At 41.0% G+C, this 17,952-nt stretch overlaps 1 protein-coding gene across 2 annotated transcripts in view; it reads left to right on the top strand.

Moving 5' to 3' along the window:
* Positions 1-17,952, top strand: part of znf407 (zinc finger protein 407) — a 123,728-nt gene that overhangs the window by 80,617 nt on the left and 25,159 nt on the right. For both annotated transcript variants that reach the window (XM_028426288.1, XM_028426289.1), the window contains 3 exons: positions 2,603-2,686; positions 4,877-4,997; positions 9,202-9,380. In XM_028426288.1, the coding sequence (XP_028282089.1) occupies positions 2,603-2,686; positions 4,877-4,997; positions 9,202-9,380 (384 nt within the window). The remainder of the gene's footprint in view (positions 1-2,602; positions 2,687-4,876; positions 4,998-9,201; positions 9,381-17,952) is intronic.

Genomic DNA, 17,952 nt, shown 5'->3' with positions numbered 1-17,952 from the left:
ATTCCCAACCCAGGTTCTCGGAGTGCTCGCCCCACAGAACAGCAGATGAAAAGCACACATGTAATTTATCGCCAACGTTTCCTCCTCAAGAATAATTGTGGCGACCGCGGCTGGGCGGAGGGATCGATGGCTATGGATTTTTCTGTGGTGGGGTCTTGTAGCGTTGGGCGTAATGAGAGATGGAAAGAAGGGAGGGGGAGGAGGGGAAGGGGAGGGACTGGCGCTGTTTTTCTGATAGGGAGAAATGGTCTGACCACATGCTTAGTAACTCATACAGAGTTTAGAGATGCAGGAACAAAGGTGCCTAATTTATTTTAATTACGGTCTTTGAAAACCCCTCAATGGTCAGTGGGATGCTACAGAATAAAGCTCTCTGACAGAGGTGTAACAATTTTAGTAAATTACTATTAGCTAAATTATTTTAGCTTAAGTTTATCCAACTTTGGCTTTGTTAAGAATTTTAATAGATGGATAAGTGGAGTTTTAATACATCCATGTTTTTCTATCTTTTTGTTTCCATTTTGATGCTTTCTGCTTGTCAGAGGTCCCCTCACCACCAGCGAACAGCTTGAAATAGTACATATTACATTTTGTGAAACAAAATTCAAATACTGGAATTAAGGATTGAAGTCTTCAGATGCAAAGCCGTGATTTAACGAGAACACAGAATGAACATTTTCTGTGCATGTTCCTTTAAAGGCTGAACCCGTATGCATTGGCTAACAAATGCACCTTTTTTAAGGCTGTTTTTCTCTCCTCTAAGTGGCACTGCATTAAAACTCTTCTCACAGTCGAGTGGCTGTAAATGGGTGTAATAGAGGAAACTTGAGGCAGCTTTGTCTCTGCGGACTCAGTGAAAGCTGCTATCTGTGCAGAAGAGGAGCAGAGCACCGCTGAGGCCCAGCTGGAAGAGTCACCCAAATGTGTTGTCAGTGTGTGGCAAGAGCCGGAGTTCAGCATCAGCATTTAGATGACTACTTAAATGATGGAGATCTCAGCTGCACGTAACTCACGTGCATGCTCATTGTGCATGTATGTTAGAAACATATAGCGCACCACATGCAGTTTGATTTGTGTGCGTCTGTGCACAGATTTGCATGCACATCTGTGTCCATTCTAGAAATGTGCGCATGTGTTTCCCTGAGTGAGTCTTATCGCAAATGTCGCTGTGTGTGTGTGTGCGTGCAGGAGTGTGTGACTGCCCGTGTGCAATGGCAGACAGACAGTGTGAGAGAGAGAAAGAGAGGGAGAAAAAGAGACCATCATGCTGTTAATGACTGAGCCAGATGCAGAGAAGAGAGGAGGAGTGTAAAAAAGCTCTCCACGCTCCCCATCTGGAAGGCATCGCCCCCAAATGAAGTTGTACAAAACCATCCCATTGATAATAAAGCTAATTTTTATGGCTCTGACAAGTATGTAATTATGTTCAGCGGTGCTTTTCAGATTTTATCACAGTCAATAAACCACACTGGCAATTTCCCGTCCCCCATTTGACATATTTACACGGATCCATCTGATTGGAGGAATTAGTTAGCTATGAGAGCTCTGATGGATATACACTAGTGATCTGTGACTTCTGCTTGGCTCATCTGTTAGCCAACTAGACCCTCTGCTCATCTGTTCAGTCTGTCTTTTCTTTTTTCTCGGTGTCTGCCCTTCTCCTCCTCTGCACATTTCTCACTATTTCCTTCTCTGTCTTCACTTGAGCTCTTAGGATTTTGCTCAATGGCACATAAGCTGTCATTTTGAATAAAAAAAATCACTATCCAACTATTTCATAGATGTAATTCAATAACCTTGCACTTTTTTTTAATCACCCCTTGATATTTAAAATTGCAATTTAGCTGTTGTATTAGTTTTTGATTAATGTTGATGCAACTTTGAAATTAAAGGTGATTAAATGTGAAAATGGTGACAGATTAATTATGCTGCTATTTGTTTTGTTGAGGCTGAAACAAAATCACTTCACATGCTCGATGAATAAAACCAGCTGTTCTTCCAGTGTGTTTTATTATTAGTGACATCACTTGTATTTTGAGTGAATCAGAATACACACAGGGTGTAATAAAAACAAACATTAATGCTCCTTTCACTGTTTCAACAATCACAGCTATACCGTTTAGTATTTCCATTCAGTCTATCATTGGGAAATTACTACTCTCATTCTTCAGTTAACCTTCCTTTCATGTTTCTTTGTAATGGTTTTAAACCAGTGCTGTCAGTGTTTGGATCAGCAAGCAAACATAGAGTTGAAAACTTAAAAGGCAGTTTTAATTGTCAGTGTGGAGCCCCCCTAGGCAAAAGATTAAGATTATGGTCAACAAAGTGTTTGGAATATTCTGAGTAATATTTTGCATGCTCTTGCAATTTCATTGAAAACATATTTGATTGCCTGAAGCCTTAGATCCAAGCTGTAGTCAGCTGGAATTAACCTTTTAAAGAACAGATTATTTGTAAGCCTTTTGGAGAAGATCTGGATTTGAAATTGTCGATGAAACAAAAAAGTTTTTTTTTTTCCTCTTCTCAGATATTTCCTGACAGGCCTTGAGTCATGTGTGTGTCTACTATACTTCCCTAATTTTCTCTCAATCTGTGTCTATAGGAGAGAAGTCTTATCTGTGTGACCTGTGTGGTTTCGCGGGAGGCACGAGACACGCCCTCACCAAACACAGACGCCAACACACGGGTAAGCGACGGCACACACACACACACACACATCCTCACAAACTCGTGTCATGAACTTATCAACTCACACAAACACAAAAGTGGCGTATGTGCAGACCTTAATAATCTTGGATGGTGAGTGACACTGAGATCTGAACAGCCGCATAGTTTTTTTTGTGACTATTTGCCATCTCTCACTCACACACACAGACACACACACAGAGGCACATCAGTGTGACATGCTGCTGTCAGTGATAGGCATGTGTACCAGAATGGCTGACTGAATCTGAGATTTTTAATTTCAGTTATCATTTCACCATGTCATTCTGTCGCTTAGGGAAATTGCATTTTTCAGATAGGCTGTCAATAACAAGTGTTTTTTTGGGGGGGAAATTGAGATAGTGAAACAAATACTGTTCTTAACCGTTGTCTGGCAGGCGTCCAACGATCAAGAATCATGTTATAAATATTAATTCAGGTTTCCATAATTCATTTTGTTTGCTCCTCAGTATTTTTCTGCCATTTCCCCCTGAAAACCTTCAATTTATGTCCTCCTCTCCCGTGTTGACATGCGTCAATTCCTCTGATTTAGCCACATATTCAAATCAGTTGTCATGCAGTATCATATAAAGGGACTGTCCTATATGACAATGCGTTATTGACAGATTTTGACTGACAGATGCTTTTAATGTTTTATTTAATTTTATACTTTTTAAAGTTTCTTAAAGTCACATCTCGTCTGTTTTTGTGTCCTTAAATTTCTTAGCTTTCTTAAAATATACCAGAAGTGAATGCTACTGTTCTCTGGATGGAAATGTCACAAAAGCAGTAATTAAACAAACACTGGACACAAGTGTCCATTAAATGTCATGTAAATAACAGATAAATATAGATTAAAGTAAGATACCTTCACAGCTACTGGTCTGCCAAATAAAGGTCATTAAAACAAAACAAAAAAAACATGTCAGAGAGTATAAACCTGTCAACTGCAGACAGTTGTTGTGGCGTTGTTACACCTACAGGCACTAGTTAATCAACCTTATTTTCTGTCACCTGTATAAGCCAACATTTGACATTTCAGAGAGCTATAAGACTTCAAACTTCTTTAGCACACATAGGATGTCACAGATTTCTTTATGTGACAGATTACTAGCTAACAAGTTCAATATTTATCCAACAGAATCATCCTGTAATCTTAATTCTGTAAATGTTGTTGCTCACTTTTATGCTGTCTTGAGTCAAGGATTCAAGCTTGACCAAGAACTTATGTTACTTTGTAGGTTAACAGGTTGTTTTTTTTTTTTTTTTTATTCTGGCTATAAATATTGCTGCTCACAAATGTGTGCTTTTAAAGGGGCCTCCAAGAACCTGCAGCTGAGCTGAAGTGTCTCATAACAAACAGATGAATAGAGCTTCAAGTGTAACTCGTGTCTGATTCTGTGAGCATATCCTTACAAATGAAACAATAAGAATTACATAGAAATGAAATACATTTAACATGTGGATTGCCACCCACTCATTATATTTCATGGAAATCCATTCATTCCACCCGTCCTGCTGATAACATAAATTGTTCGAGGTGAGAACACATTTAATAATACTAATAATTGAAATGTCAGCTCCTGTCTCCACATTAACACTTAAACTTAGTTTTGCTCTTCAGTAGAGAAACTGACACCTCTACTGCTTACGCTGTACACATTTCAACTTGAGCCAAAATTTCTTTACAGCCAAAATCTGTTTACAGTTCAACTGACATTTCAGCTGCTTTCATGTCTTATTTTTTAATGACAGATCAGCTGCTTTTATCTCCTACACTTCAAGTGACTTTTCTTTTGCTTTCAGCCCTTATATGTGTTACTTTCTTTCTTTACTTCTATACAAATAATTCTCAACAGGGCTTAAACTTGCAAATTCAAACTGGTTTCACCATTTACAGTTACACTGATCCCAGTTCTTCAATAGATATGAATTCACTGCTTAAACCTTTCACATGCAAAATATTGATCCTGAACATTCAGAACTTTTTTTTGTCATAGAAATATTTCCTGGCCAACCTATGTTTTTGAAATTAAGTGGTCACAAAAATATCAGATTTTTTTTTTCTTGGCCAAGTCATGTCAACTATACCTGATTGCCAGATCACATCAGTAAGACCTCTGTGCCTCATTACTGTCTGTCTCTTATCTTTCTCAAACCTTTCACCCCACAGGAGAGAGACCCTTCAAATGCAAGCTCTGCAACTTTGCCTCCACCACACAGTCCCACCTGTCACGGCACAAACGTGTTCACACCGGGGAGAAACCATACCGCTGCCCCTGGTGCGACTACAGGTACCAGCTCATTGACCTGCATACGGTTGGTGGCTCTGATGGCCACCAGCACCGGCGCTGATGATCAGGGGGGTTGATGGGTGGGGGTAGGTGGAGATGTGGGGAGTTTGTGGGTGTTATGTGTGTGTGTGAAAGAGAGAGATTGTGAGAGAGCAGGTGGCATTATAGGGTAGTTATAGGGGGAATGGGGGAGTGGCATTAATGCTAGAGGCTGTGTGTGAGAGAGAGAGAGGGGTGGGTGGGAGAGGTGGAGGGCAGACAGGTCTAATCTCCACAGCACGGCTCCATCTTATCACTTTGCCATCATCAACAGGCCTAGCCAGATCTTTACAACACACATACACGTACACACACTACCACACACACAATGTCACTGTCACTGGCAGGTCCCTGTCATTAAAACACCATCATACCACATCAGTAATTACACAGGAAATTGTCGGTGAAATTGAAAAAGTTTTGGCTGGCGTTGCACATCTCCATCTCTCTCTTTCTCTCTCTCTCTTTCTCTCAGTGCTTCCTCATCAGGTTGTGGCAGAAGAGTGTGAAAGGGAATGATCTCAAACCCATCATTGGTTTTAGATGTACTCTTCATTCGTTTTTTCCCCTCTGTGACAAAGTCATTTCAGCAGCTTGCTACACCTGCTCCGCTGCAGTGAAGCACTTGACTCATTTCATCTGTCTTTTGTATGCAGTTTAGTGTAGTCAGGCTATTATTTGGCAATTATGAAAGGATTATATAACCTTGGGCCTAAAGTTTTAATACAGCGGTTTTTGTTTGTAATATTTTAAGATCGACCAGCCTTTGTTGTTTCATTCGGTTCTTACTGAGGTATATCAACATTCATTGATTGCATTAAAATGAAATTATATGCTCTGGCTTTCATGTTTCTAGGAGGAAAAATCGTACTGTTAATAGATATATGTAAGCGACTTATATATTGAGCGCATTATCTTATCTGTATTTCACACCACTTGGTCCTCCTTTTAAACCACTCCACTGAACTAAACCCACTATCAGAAAGAATGAGCCAAATGTTCCTGGCCCCATTGTTCCCTTACTGATACATAATGATCATTACAGATAGTGGCAAATGAAACAGTAAATTAGAAGCCCAATTAACATTTTGGTGGCCCCAAGGGTTCTGAGGGGTCCAAAGGGGGGAGGGAAAGGAGGGGGAGGAAAGGTAGGAGAAGGGGGGGGGAGGTGGTGGAAACGCCCTGCTGGCTTACTAATGTGGGGATGAAGAATTGAATGCTGGGGCCTCAGACGACCATGAGGGCCCTCCGCCTCCTCCTCCTCCTTCGCCTCTCTTTTACACACTAAATGTTTGAAGCCTCAGCATCTCTGGTGGCCTGACCGTGATAAAGAGCTACTAGATGAGTTGGCGTGTTTGACCTTTCAACACAAGTCAGGCTTATGAAATAAATATGATGCTGTTGTGAGAAAATATTTAGGCCTGAGTCCCATGGTAATTGACAGCTCATATAAACTATATGTGATTTGCTCTATTAACAATATGTATGTTAAATGTTAGGAATGTCAGAGATGGTCCTCACTTGATACAGTGTTATCTCCATCAAGGCTGCTCTCAAATGCATATAAATGAGCAGGGAGTGAATGATCTATCAAATGCCACTCATCTACTATTCAGACAGAGATAGATAATAGAGGGAGATAATTATAGTTTGGAAATAGCGGTAAAGATATTCTAATGATATTGCACCAGGAGTCCTGGGCTGTCAATTAATGATGTCTGTTTGACTATTCTGCTGCTATTTATGCACACTGCAAAACTTCTTTACTTTATAGAATCACTTTTATTGTTCACAATGAGGACTTTTTTTCTCTCATTAAAGTCGCAGTGGCATCTTAAACAGGCTAATTGATATGTAGCCTCTGACTGCTGCCACCGTTGTTGTTTATTGAATGCTGCACCATTCATGTTTTAATCTACCTGTTAAAAAAGTGTTTCAGTTCAAGGCAACAGTAGCTTTTGAGGATGACACACTTACTGTCAGTGCCAGGGAGGTTTGTGACCTTGTAAAGTGAAGGGAGAGTCGATGGAGGCAGAGGGGGTGGAGAGGCATTAATGATGATAACTGGGCCTCCGTGGCAGAATAAGATCCAAATAGGACCGATGATGATGATCCAAATGCAACCCCCTCCCAAACACATACAAAGAAACACATTTAAATCTCCTCTAACGAAGCGCCTCTCAATTACACCTCTCCCATTACCATACAGTGTTTGGGAGGAGGAATATGGAAATGGCTGAACTAAAGGGGAGAGACAGAAAGTGGCAGAGAAGGGGTGATGTATCCGTTGAGCATCAGCATGGCTGATTCCCATGGTGAGTGCATGGGTGGGGGAGGAAGTTGAAACGGTGTTGGACTAATTAATACAGTGTATAGTAGGAGGGCTGGTGTGGGCTTTCACTAACTGTGACACCTGCTGACTCCTAAACGCACGTTGTGTTGTTTTAATATGACAATTACACCATTACCATATCTGAGAGATAGCATGGCCCCCCTAGGAATCCACCCGCGCTCTCTTTAGAACCTTTTAGCTCAGCTTCAAATTTTATCTATTTATGCTCCCTCTGTCGAATAAGAAATCAGTTCACTTTTGGTAGGAAATGCATTTTTAGCAGCATCATTTGCGTTAATTCATGACACTTGTGACAGTTTAAAATTCTTCTTTCAGTGTGTTGAAGTAGAGTCAACAGATGGCTGTGATTTGTCTGTGAACTTGTTATTGTTTTGCTTGTGATGGATGGTAACAATATAATCAAAACAATGTGCGCTATGTTGTTTTATTAAAAATATCTTAATATATAATGAGGTCGATATATTTCAGTCAATTTAAATCCTTCTCTTTTAGACAACTTTTTATTTGTAAATGCTGTGGATTGCAGTATCCTAGCATTGTCCTTATGGCAGGTCTTCTTTGTTCAGTGCACTGGTACATTTTCCACAGCGGGAACAGAACCCAACGAAGGCCCACTCTGTTTTTTTTTGAGGCCGCAGTGGAGCTAGACTGGACTATGGCCCCATGATGGAGAGAGGTGTCTCTGCAAAAGTGAAAACAAATTCTCTCCTTGGCTGGCGTGAGCTATGGCACTGTGAGGCTTTATTGTCCCGGCCAAGGTGATAAGGGAGAGTAATTGCGTATTATACTGTCCAAGAATGTCAGGTCCAAACTGAGCACGAGTGCCCCATCCATCAACACATGATGGTGTGTGAAACTGCATTCTACACTACACATGCTTTCTTGCATGATGCATTATGTGTGCACATGTGTGTATGAGTGTGGTTATGGACATGTCTGTGTGTTCAGGCCTGTGTAGTAATGTCAGAGATTTATAATTTTCAGTTTGGTGTAAAGTGAGGTTTCTGTATATCTGTATTCAGTATGTATGTATGTGCATGTTTTTTTTTTTTTTTTTTTTTCTTGACCATTCAGAGCTCCTGTAACACACGTGTGTGTTTGTGTGTGTGTCCCTGGGCAGGTTTAGATAGAGCCTGGGAGCAGGTCAGGCAGATCATTAATCTGCAGAGGGTTGTGTGTGACTCTGAGCTGACATCGTTACATCCCATACCCTGCAGTAGCTTACTGCTTGGCCTGTCCTATCTGGCCAGCCCATAGACGCACACACACACACACACACACAACATGCCTCACTAATCCTACACCTTTTATACAACTGCACAAGATACATACTGCATAACGGATGTCTTCAGACATATCTCTCTAATGCATTCAGTAGGCCTCTAGATCCATTCACAGTCTCACAGCAGCATTCACGGTGCTCCCCGCACAATTACACACTGAAGTGAAAATACCTAAGACATATAGGAGCATGACAAAATTCAAAGAAATTGCAGGATGTTAACATTGTTTGTTAAACATTCATATGAGCCTTATTCATAGAGATGTATTTAGGCAACAAATGCTAGGAGACCCTGTCAAAACATGGCTCCTCCCCTAGCTCCAAAGCCCAGCTTGAGTTTTGTGTGTTAGTGTGTGTCATTACAGCAAAATAAAATGTTAGCACAGCAAACCTTTCTTGGGAATTTTGCCAAGTGTTTATCTTTTTTTTTTCTTTTCTTCTCCCTCATGACTCTCATCTTTTAATCTTTTTTTCCTTCTTTAGTCCAAAAAGGAAATGAACGTCTTTTTATCTTTGTTTGTCTCCCTTAGATCCAACTGTGCGGAGAACATCCGGAAGCACATTCTGCATACAGGGAAACATGAGGGCGTAAAGATGTACAACTGTCCCAAGTGTAACTACGCCACCAATTCTCCCATGGAGTTCCGCAACCATCTGAAGGACAGTCACCCTGATATTGAGAATCCAGACCTTGCCTACCTACATGCAGGTAAGGTGTTTATGCTGAGGCTCGTACACGAGTACATCCTCTCTTCATCTTGTCTAGGATTATGCTGAATAGTAAAAGAAAATCTACTATAATAAATCAGTGAACTGCTTTTCCCTAATGACAAATGATAAAATTCTTCCTGTTGAGAAGTTCTTAACGCTTCTGTGTTGAAGGGTGTTTGAGCTCCTTGCCTATTTCTAGCAACATGTTTTCTCATGTGGGAGCTTCCTAGTACTATCACAGTTTTGCTCTCCTAGGCTGCTGGATCAGCTGAAATTTGAAGAGCTTTTTTAGCACTTTACACATAAAGATCTGTAGTAGTTACAGGGTATGCGGCTCAGCTTGTGAAAAAAAGCATTTTATTGTCTCTCATGTGCTCTCAGGGGGAGAGCTTTGTAGTTGAGGAAAATAACCCTGATGATGCCATAGTGATGCCATCAGACCTAACTCAGGTCTGACTTTGAGAAACATCTGCACGCCGCGACAAATATACAGCCAAAGACAAATCAACATTTGAAGGCAATCTACTGAATTAAACCACCTGACTGCCCTTGTAGCACCTGCCCACATTCTATTATTCTACCAAGTCTGATCTTTCAGACTCTTTGAGTGTGTTTTTGTCGGTGGATCAAGTCTTGTTATTCAATCCTGATGGAGGGCACCCAGCCACAAAGAGGCAGAGCTCAAAGATTGCTGGTCTAGCCATCCCTGCCAATCACTCAGACCATAGAGACAGATGAAATCTTGTTCCTCCTCTATTGGTTCCTTTGTATCCCAGTGTTGTTCCTTTGTCCTTGAAGGCCACCAAATCCAATCGGCAGAGTGCTTGTCCTTCAGAGGAGCAGGGAGGACAGCCTTTATCCTGTTATCCCTCTGACCTTACATAAAGGCTGTAGAGTTGGAGGGGCGCACCATGGGAAAGAGGCCAGGCATGGACATTACTGGAAAATGGCTACTTTCTGGCAACGCTGGTTTATTTCCTATTGAATGCATCTGGGTTCGTCCTTGTACTGACTCTGAGAAGTTTGTTGTTTTGATTTTATGAAATGGGCTTCTTTTTGGTATAATTTCCATTCAGCGATTTTAAGGAATAAGTTGTATCTTTGATCTCCTTTACTTTCAACCCATAACCTCTCCGCTCAACCTTTTTACCTTGGGTTACTTTAAAAAAGACCTCCTTCCTCCATATTCTTTGTACCCTCTCACCCTTAACCAAATCACACCTTTATGTCCGCTCTTGCCTTTTCACCTCAGAAGTTCACTCACCTCGGTTTGTCCTTATGCATGTCTGACCTTTAGTTAAGATGCCATTCTTTCCAGTTTGACCTGTTAAGCCATATGAGAACACAAAACTGATTCTGAGTAATGAACGATGTTCTTCCCATGCCTCCTGGCCAGTGCTCCACACATTGCAGGTTTCACATTTCAGTGTTGTGTGTGAAGGTCAGATTTTGTCTGGAATGCATGTCTTCCTACAGTCGTATGGACAAAACATATTCTCCTCTTTCAGTCAAGTTAAGCAGCATATTTTTAAGACTTGTTTTAATTAGTATTCAGCTCACACCACATATGAACCAAAGAATGATCTAAGATGCTGATGGCGTTTCTTACCCTGGAAAAAACTAGAGCAAAAAAAAACATGAAAGAAATAACCAATTGATTTGCTTTCATCAATGTAATACAGGTTGCCTGTAAATACGCATTACCAGAATCCTGAAAATCAACAACTCTTTACCTGACTAAGACTAAAGCAGTCAGACTGTAGGTGATTTGAAATGCCATTGAGAGTACATGTGTGATCTCTTCCTCTTTCAAAAGGGAAAAGGAGAGGTGGTGGTGGTAGCAGAAAGAGCAGTTCTTCATCTAAGTAGACAGAACGAGACCAAAAGAAAGAGACAGGGGAAAAAAAGATTAAGAAGGTAGATGTTGAATTAACCTGCTTGTGATTGCTCTCTGTCAGAGTGGCACCCGGGCCAGCAGTGAGAGGCAAATCGTCTGTGATGGCCCTTCCCGCTGTTCCCCCTTTGAAAGACACAGATCAAACGCACCCTAGTCACAGGCCCTTGTAGCCCCTCGTGCTGGATTGATTGACACCCGAACGTCTCCGCTGCTACTCTGTCTTTCCCTATCACTCTCTTCCTCTCTCTCTCTCCCTCTTCGTCTTCCCTTCTTTATTCAGCGTCGCACTTCGAATTAAAGCCCTTCTCAAGGATGAAAGCAGAGGTCCTTTGCAAACGAAGGAAGAGAGGGAATTAGACCCAGCAAGTGATGGAGGGGAATGATGATTAGAATTTGAGGGGAAGGAAGAAGGAAAAAAGAAAGGAGGTTAGATATGTGAGGGGGAAATGTTGCTGATAGGACACATTTTAATAAAATGGTAATGACAATTGTCTTCCTTGTGCGATCTGTGAAGAGATATGCCAAAGAAAAGCAGCAGCGGCTGTGTGATCTCTGCATAGATAGCACTGCAGAAGAGCTACAGGTACTTCAGAGCAGTGCGGCTCTGCTAAATTATCCCTTGACTAGAACTTTCTTTCTAGTTAAAATGCTGCAAGTATGCCATGACTGCTGAAGCTTTGGGAAAAGGTATATTTCCTTCCTATCTCCCACCAGCGAGGTCAACAGACAAAAGCTTTGTTAAATCCGACCTGTGTCTTGTTTGCTACAAAAAAACCCCACAATGTTTTACATACACACAGGTGAGATGTCGCCATTAGCTTTGTCAGAGCATCTTCATTCCACTATTTTTAATTGTGAAATATTTCTGTAATTTTCCACCAAGGTTATAATTGCACATCTTGGGGGCATAGAGATCAAATGCTTTGTAATTAGCTAACAGCGACTGAAGATCTGGTGCTTAGTGCCTAAAAAGATAAAACAAATAAATAAATAAACTTCTTCAAGGCATTGTTGCTGCTTTATGCAGATTCTATTTTCCTTAATAATGCATGATGGATGGCTACTGTAGAGGGTTAGAAGAGGCCTGGCCTTGTAAGTGATGATCTTAATACACAGTTATAACCACAGGCAAATTCATTTGTTTGCATATATTTTTCCTTATTAAACAAATCTGTAAACAAATATGGGTTTCGATGGCTTTTACTTAAGTTATGCATCGATGTGCCTCCCCTGCTACCCTTCTTCACTTTCACCTTCTGTTCGTCATGTAATGAAACATTAATCTTGTGAGTTTTTACCTGCATATTGTGTTATAGCAGCATGTTGGATTGTGGAGGACAGGTGTGTATGTCATGCAAATGTGTCCTGGTATCCCAGCGCATATGACACTGTGTCGACGTTGTGAAAGAAGCCACAGACAACAGCGATAAAATCAACATCTGTTTCTAATAACAACGTGCTACATGTGACACATTTCTATGTGGGAAAATATGTGGAGGAAAAAAAAAAACAATGCATCGCAGTTTTTTTGAAAAACACTGATAGGACGTCATGTCGTCAACGCCGGTGATAAACCTGCGTTTTTGTGTCACCTTCCTTATGTTGCACTCACATGATAGACATTAGAGAAAAAAGTCATTCTGTTCAGTACAATGGAAAATCAGACCAGGCAAAGGGAATTGTGCTGATGCAAACTTTGACGGAAGTAAGTTATTTAACTAACTCGGTTAGAACTGTTATGGCCTGAATGGACGAATAAGGCTCAGATTATGTCAGTTGCCAGAACAGCGTCTGCCTCAGCAAGGCTGCATGTATTGACTTGAAATTAGCCCAAGACAGTACTGAGGTGTTAATTGGAGATTTCCCTCATGGAGGAGTATCTTGTGGCTTCACCTGGCTAACTTAAAGCACTGAGAACTACATCAATCTCACTACCCTATATTCTTCTTTCGTCCTCTTCTGAACTGTTGCTCACTTTTTAATACCTTCTTCTTTCCATGTACACACTCCCCGTGTATAGCCTTGTTTATGATATCACGACGGAGAAGCAGCTGCTCAATGCCTGTCCCCCAAGAGACCTGCGGCAAGAGATGTGTGAGTCTCTTTAGGTGGTTAGCTAAGCGTTTTAGGGAAGAACGCACACCATCAGTTGCATACATCTCAGAAAAACCAATACATGGCCAGTCTGGGCCGAGTAAGCAGCAATTCCTGCATAATGACCTGCTCCAATGAGCGTGAAAACTCCCCCAACTGGCTGCATTTATCACACATCAGCCACAACAAACGGTCTTTTGTTTCATCCTCTTCTTCTCTTCCCTTGCTTTCCGTTTAGTCCCTGTATGAAAGCCCAGTTCTCTCAGCCAATTAGTGGTCATTCAGGGCCTTGACTGACAAATCACACCGAGTCAGTCCAGCAGAGACACAAAAACAGTAGGTACTACTTGAAGTGATTTTTTTTTTCTTGTTTTTGTCTCATTTTGGACATCTGATTGTTTTACACATAACAAATTAGTACAGTGTGAATGCAGGAAAATACAATTAAAAACATATGAATGTTCCCTTTCTTATAGTTGGATGTTTAGTAGCACGATAATACATTCAGAAGAACAGATTTGTAGCTGCAAAACCGTCAAAATTTAGCTTTATGTTTTTCCAAACTTTAAGATTTCATAAAAAGTTACAGCACTAGTACTATGATACCAATTTCCTGTTGTAATTTAGCCATCCTAGTTTAACTAACTGTATGTTTGCAAGAAAAGCTTGACCAGTGGAGTATGCTTTATATTTAACAGAAACACACATAGACACACACAAGCACCTTGTGTGAGTGACGTGAAGTAGGGATGCTCCCAGGCAGGAGTGCTCCTCCAGTATAGGACAGTGAATATGGGACCAGACAGGCCGCCGGCTCCTATAAAACCTCATCCATAATTCAGTCCTGCTTCTGCCTTAGTTCCGACAAATTGTACACATTGAGCTACAGCTAATAGCTAACCTGTCTGAAGAAGAAGGAGAAGAGATGGAAAGTATAAAAACATAGTTATTGATGAGAATGGCGAGTAAAGAAGAAAAGTTAAAAGATTAAAAGAAGAAAAGCAGAAATTGTTAAGGAGAGCATGTTAGAAAACAAGGCCACGCCACTGATTTTCACTTCCATCCCAGCTTGCCCCATCTTGACCTTTACTGAGTCAACACCGCTCCATAGTACCAACATGTTTTCCCTGATCTGCACCCTCATTGGCTGAAGTGCACTTCTGAGATCTCCACCATGACCTTTGCCCCTTTCGCTGTGCCAAGGACCCTTGTCTTCCTCCTTCGCCTCTCCCTCCTGCTTGTGTCATCTGTTTGGTGGCTCTCCAAACGTCTCAGCATCTCTAATTACCAACAGGCTCAACTTTCCAAACTAAACAACCAATTACCAGCGCTTTAGCCCAACCCAGTCCCATGTTTCCTGATACAGTGGCCTATTAGGGCCCCTTATTTCCCCAGCATAATTGAATCCCCTGGCTTCTCATCAGTGGGCTAATTTAAGCCAATGTGCAGAGTTGGTAATCAGAGGGGCTGCCTATTAGACTATCAGACCCCAATTAAGTGCCCTCTTATTTCCAACATAACAAACCACTATCACTACTGTTGTTATTATATTTCCCTTTTTAGTGCTCCGTTTTGTTTGGGTATAACTGTGGTCTATTTGTAGAAGAAAAAAAGAGGAAAAAAGGGAGTAAAGTAGTTTCAGTGCTGAGTTAACACAGAAACAGGTGGTGTTTCCAAGCATGGAGATGGACATTAATTATAGTGACAGTCCAGTCAAGGGCTTTGTAAAACATCCATTCTTTTTTTTCTGGGTTTTCTAGCCACTATTGCTAGAAAGTTACCACATGGAGAGCTGGCTTGTGTGTTCAAGTGTCCATAGGGTTGTAATGATTCTTGTTTTTGTCTGTCTTGTAGAATCCAAACTCAAAGCAAAGCGTGTTTTCCAGCACTAATGGTCAGGTTTAGACCAATTTATTACAAGTGATTGTTGACTCAGAATGAGGTTTACAGTGTGAAATCCCATCCAAGTACACTGTGGTTCTACAGAAGTACTGATAAAAACTTACTTTATAAAAATGTGCAAGAGCTCATTAAGTGATGAAACTGCTCAGTGGAATTGATCTCATTAACATAAGAGAATGTCTTTTCTCATATGTGCCAAAGACTTGTTTTGCCACATCACTGGGTTCAATGCATGCATATGTCAGTAAAGAACGCTGTTAGAAAATATATGGGCAGTGAAGTCTTTGAGCTTTAAAAAATTCAAACACCTGCCTCCAACTGCCACTTGGCATCAGCGAATGAGGTTTAATGCAGTTTCAACTTGACAAATAGATTTGAAATGCCTTTTACCACCAGCACCTCTTTCTGAGAATTGCAGAATATCTCACTTTTTTCCCTCTTGTTCTTGTTCTCTCTCCCGTTTCCCCTGTCCTGTCTGGGTGACTGCTGCAGTTGAGGGGAGCCCGAGTGTGAAAGAGGCCCACAGAGGGTTGATGAAGACTGTCTTATACCAAAGTGTGTCTCAAGTCTGGGACTGTTTCTTCAGCATTTGAGTTGGATTGTGTACATATCTGTGTGTGTGTGTGTGTGTGTGGTAACAAGAATTAGTCTGTGTGCGTGTCTTGAAGTCTGCGTGTGTGCATTTAGTGTTGCTGTCGACTCCCCATAGCCTAATTAAAGGGCGAGAAAAGCCACTCACAGGGAGATTAAACCTAAAAGGGTAAATTAGTACTCAAAAGGGGTGTGGCAAAATTCACACATATGCACAGGCCATGAAATATCTTCTGACACCTGTGAAAAAAAAGGAAATAAGGAGTATGGAGAGAGGGAAAAACCTTTGTGTTTCTAAAGCAAAGCTAGGTGTTACGAATCTAAGATTTATCTTAAAATTAAAGATCAGAGTTGGGGATGTCATTCAGTTCTGGGTTGGCTGATCAATTAGAAACATGTCCATTGACTTTATTTTCATTAGGTCAATAGTTGCTTTGGACAAAAGCAGTAGTCAAATCTTTGCAATACAGTTTCAGGATTATGCAGGTGTAAATTGAATATCAAATCACTGAGACATGTAAATGTTGTGTTTGACCTTTAGGAGTGTTTTGTTTCTCACTACTCTACCCCCAACATTTAGGACATCTATCAAAATATATATAACTTCACTGTCATAATAAAAACAGAAATACATCATCAGCATAGATATTGCATAACGACACGTGTATGCATGTAGTTAAATTAAAAACAAACCAATGTAGAGCCTTGTGGCACCTCATAAGTAATCATTGTAGTAAGAGACTTAGACCTAAGTTAAGTTGTGGCTAGAAGCATTAAGTTGGGTCATCATGAGACACCGAATCTCTCAGGATTGCTTCTTCATATTCGACCCAGCTGTTGTAAATAACACCAAAATCTAATAAGCTATGTAAATCTTACACACATTTTATTTGAATCCACATAAGGTCAAAGGTCAGTTTTACTGCAACACCATACATTTTCCTAACTTAAAACAGATCTGGATGCTCAGACATGTCACATTGTCACCCTATTTCAGAGAAATATTCCACAATTCAACTGTGTGCATTAACACCCCAGGCTACACTCATATCTCTGTGTAACTGTCTGTCAGTTTTTTTTTGACCTGCTTACTCCTCACTCTCTCCACATCAGTCTCTTTCTGCCTGTGTCTTGCTGTTTTGTGTGTGTTGTGATGTTTTCCTACTTTAGTGATGTGTGTTTGTGTGTGTTTTAAGAGTGAATGATGCGACTCCGGGCCAGCAGCTGAGCTCTGCCATGCTATCTGTCTCTCGGTCTGTCTGTTGTCTCTTTTGTCTTGTCTCTACTCTTTTTGACTGGTATCAGACAAGCGTGCTGTTTTCAGAGAGAGTGTGTGTATGGGTTTTTTTTTGTATGAGTGTATGTAGATGTCATCTGTCAGTGTCTTTCTCCAAAATCAGACATCTAACAGAAGATCTCAGCTCGGCACATACACATACACACAGAACTTCATCTCCCATCTTATAGTTCTTCGCCCCAAGGACTAAGTGTGTATATTTGCACGTAAGAGAGATTTCATGTGTGTGTTTTGTGCATGCACATACACCCGTGCATGTCTTTCTGTTTGTGGGTGTAAGGAAATAGATCATGGTTCTGTCACGGCTGGGCCTGCAGGCATAAAAGGCCTTAACGGATGTCTCTTTCAGTGAAACACACACACATACACACACTTTCTCTCACATGCACAAACACACACATATACACGAACAGGTCTCAGACCCCTCTCCCTCCTGGACTTGCAGTGAGGAATACAGATTCAGGCTCCTCTCTAGATAGTGATCAGCCTTGCCGTGGCTTCAGAAATGCTATCTTTACCGGGCGGCTGAATTGATAATACTCCCCCATACGCATTTTATTACAAAGGCCCAGTTTGTAAAAAGGTAATCATTTACTGTTGCTACTATCTCCCCTGTGCCATACATCTTCTGTCTTCACAGGACAAAGTTCTCCTGCTGCTACCGCTGCTGTTTTTTTGTATTTTTTTTTTTTTTTTTACTTTGCTAGTGGGTTTGTAGACGACTTTCAGGTTTATTATCATCTGCTGCCTCCCGAGTTTTACACATAGAGCAAACCACCTGGAAGAATT

This window comes from Parambassis ranga, chromosome 16 (genome assembly GCF_900634625.1).
Source record: "Parambassis ranga chromosome 16, fParRan2.1, whole genome shotgun sequence".
NCBI lineage: Eukaryota > Metazoa > Chordata > Actinopteri > Ambassidae > Parambassis > Parambassis ranga.
This window is presented reverse-complemented; position numbering and strand designations above follow the sequence as displayed.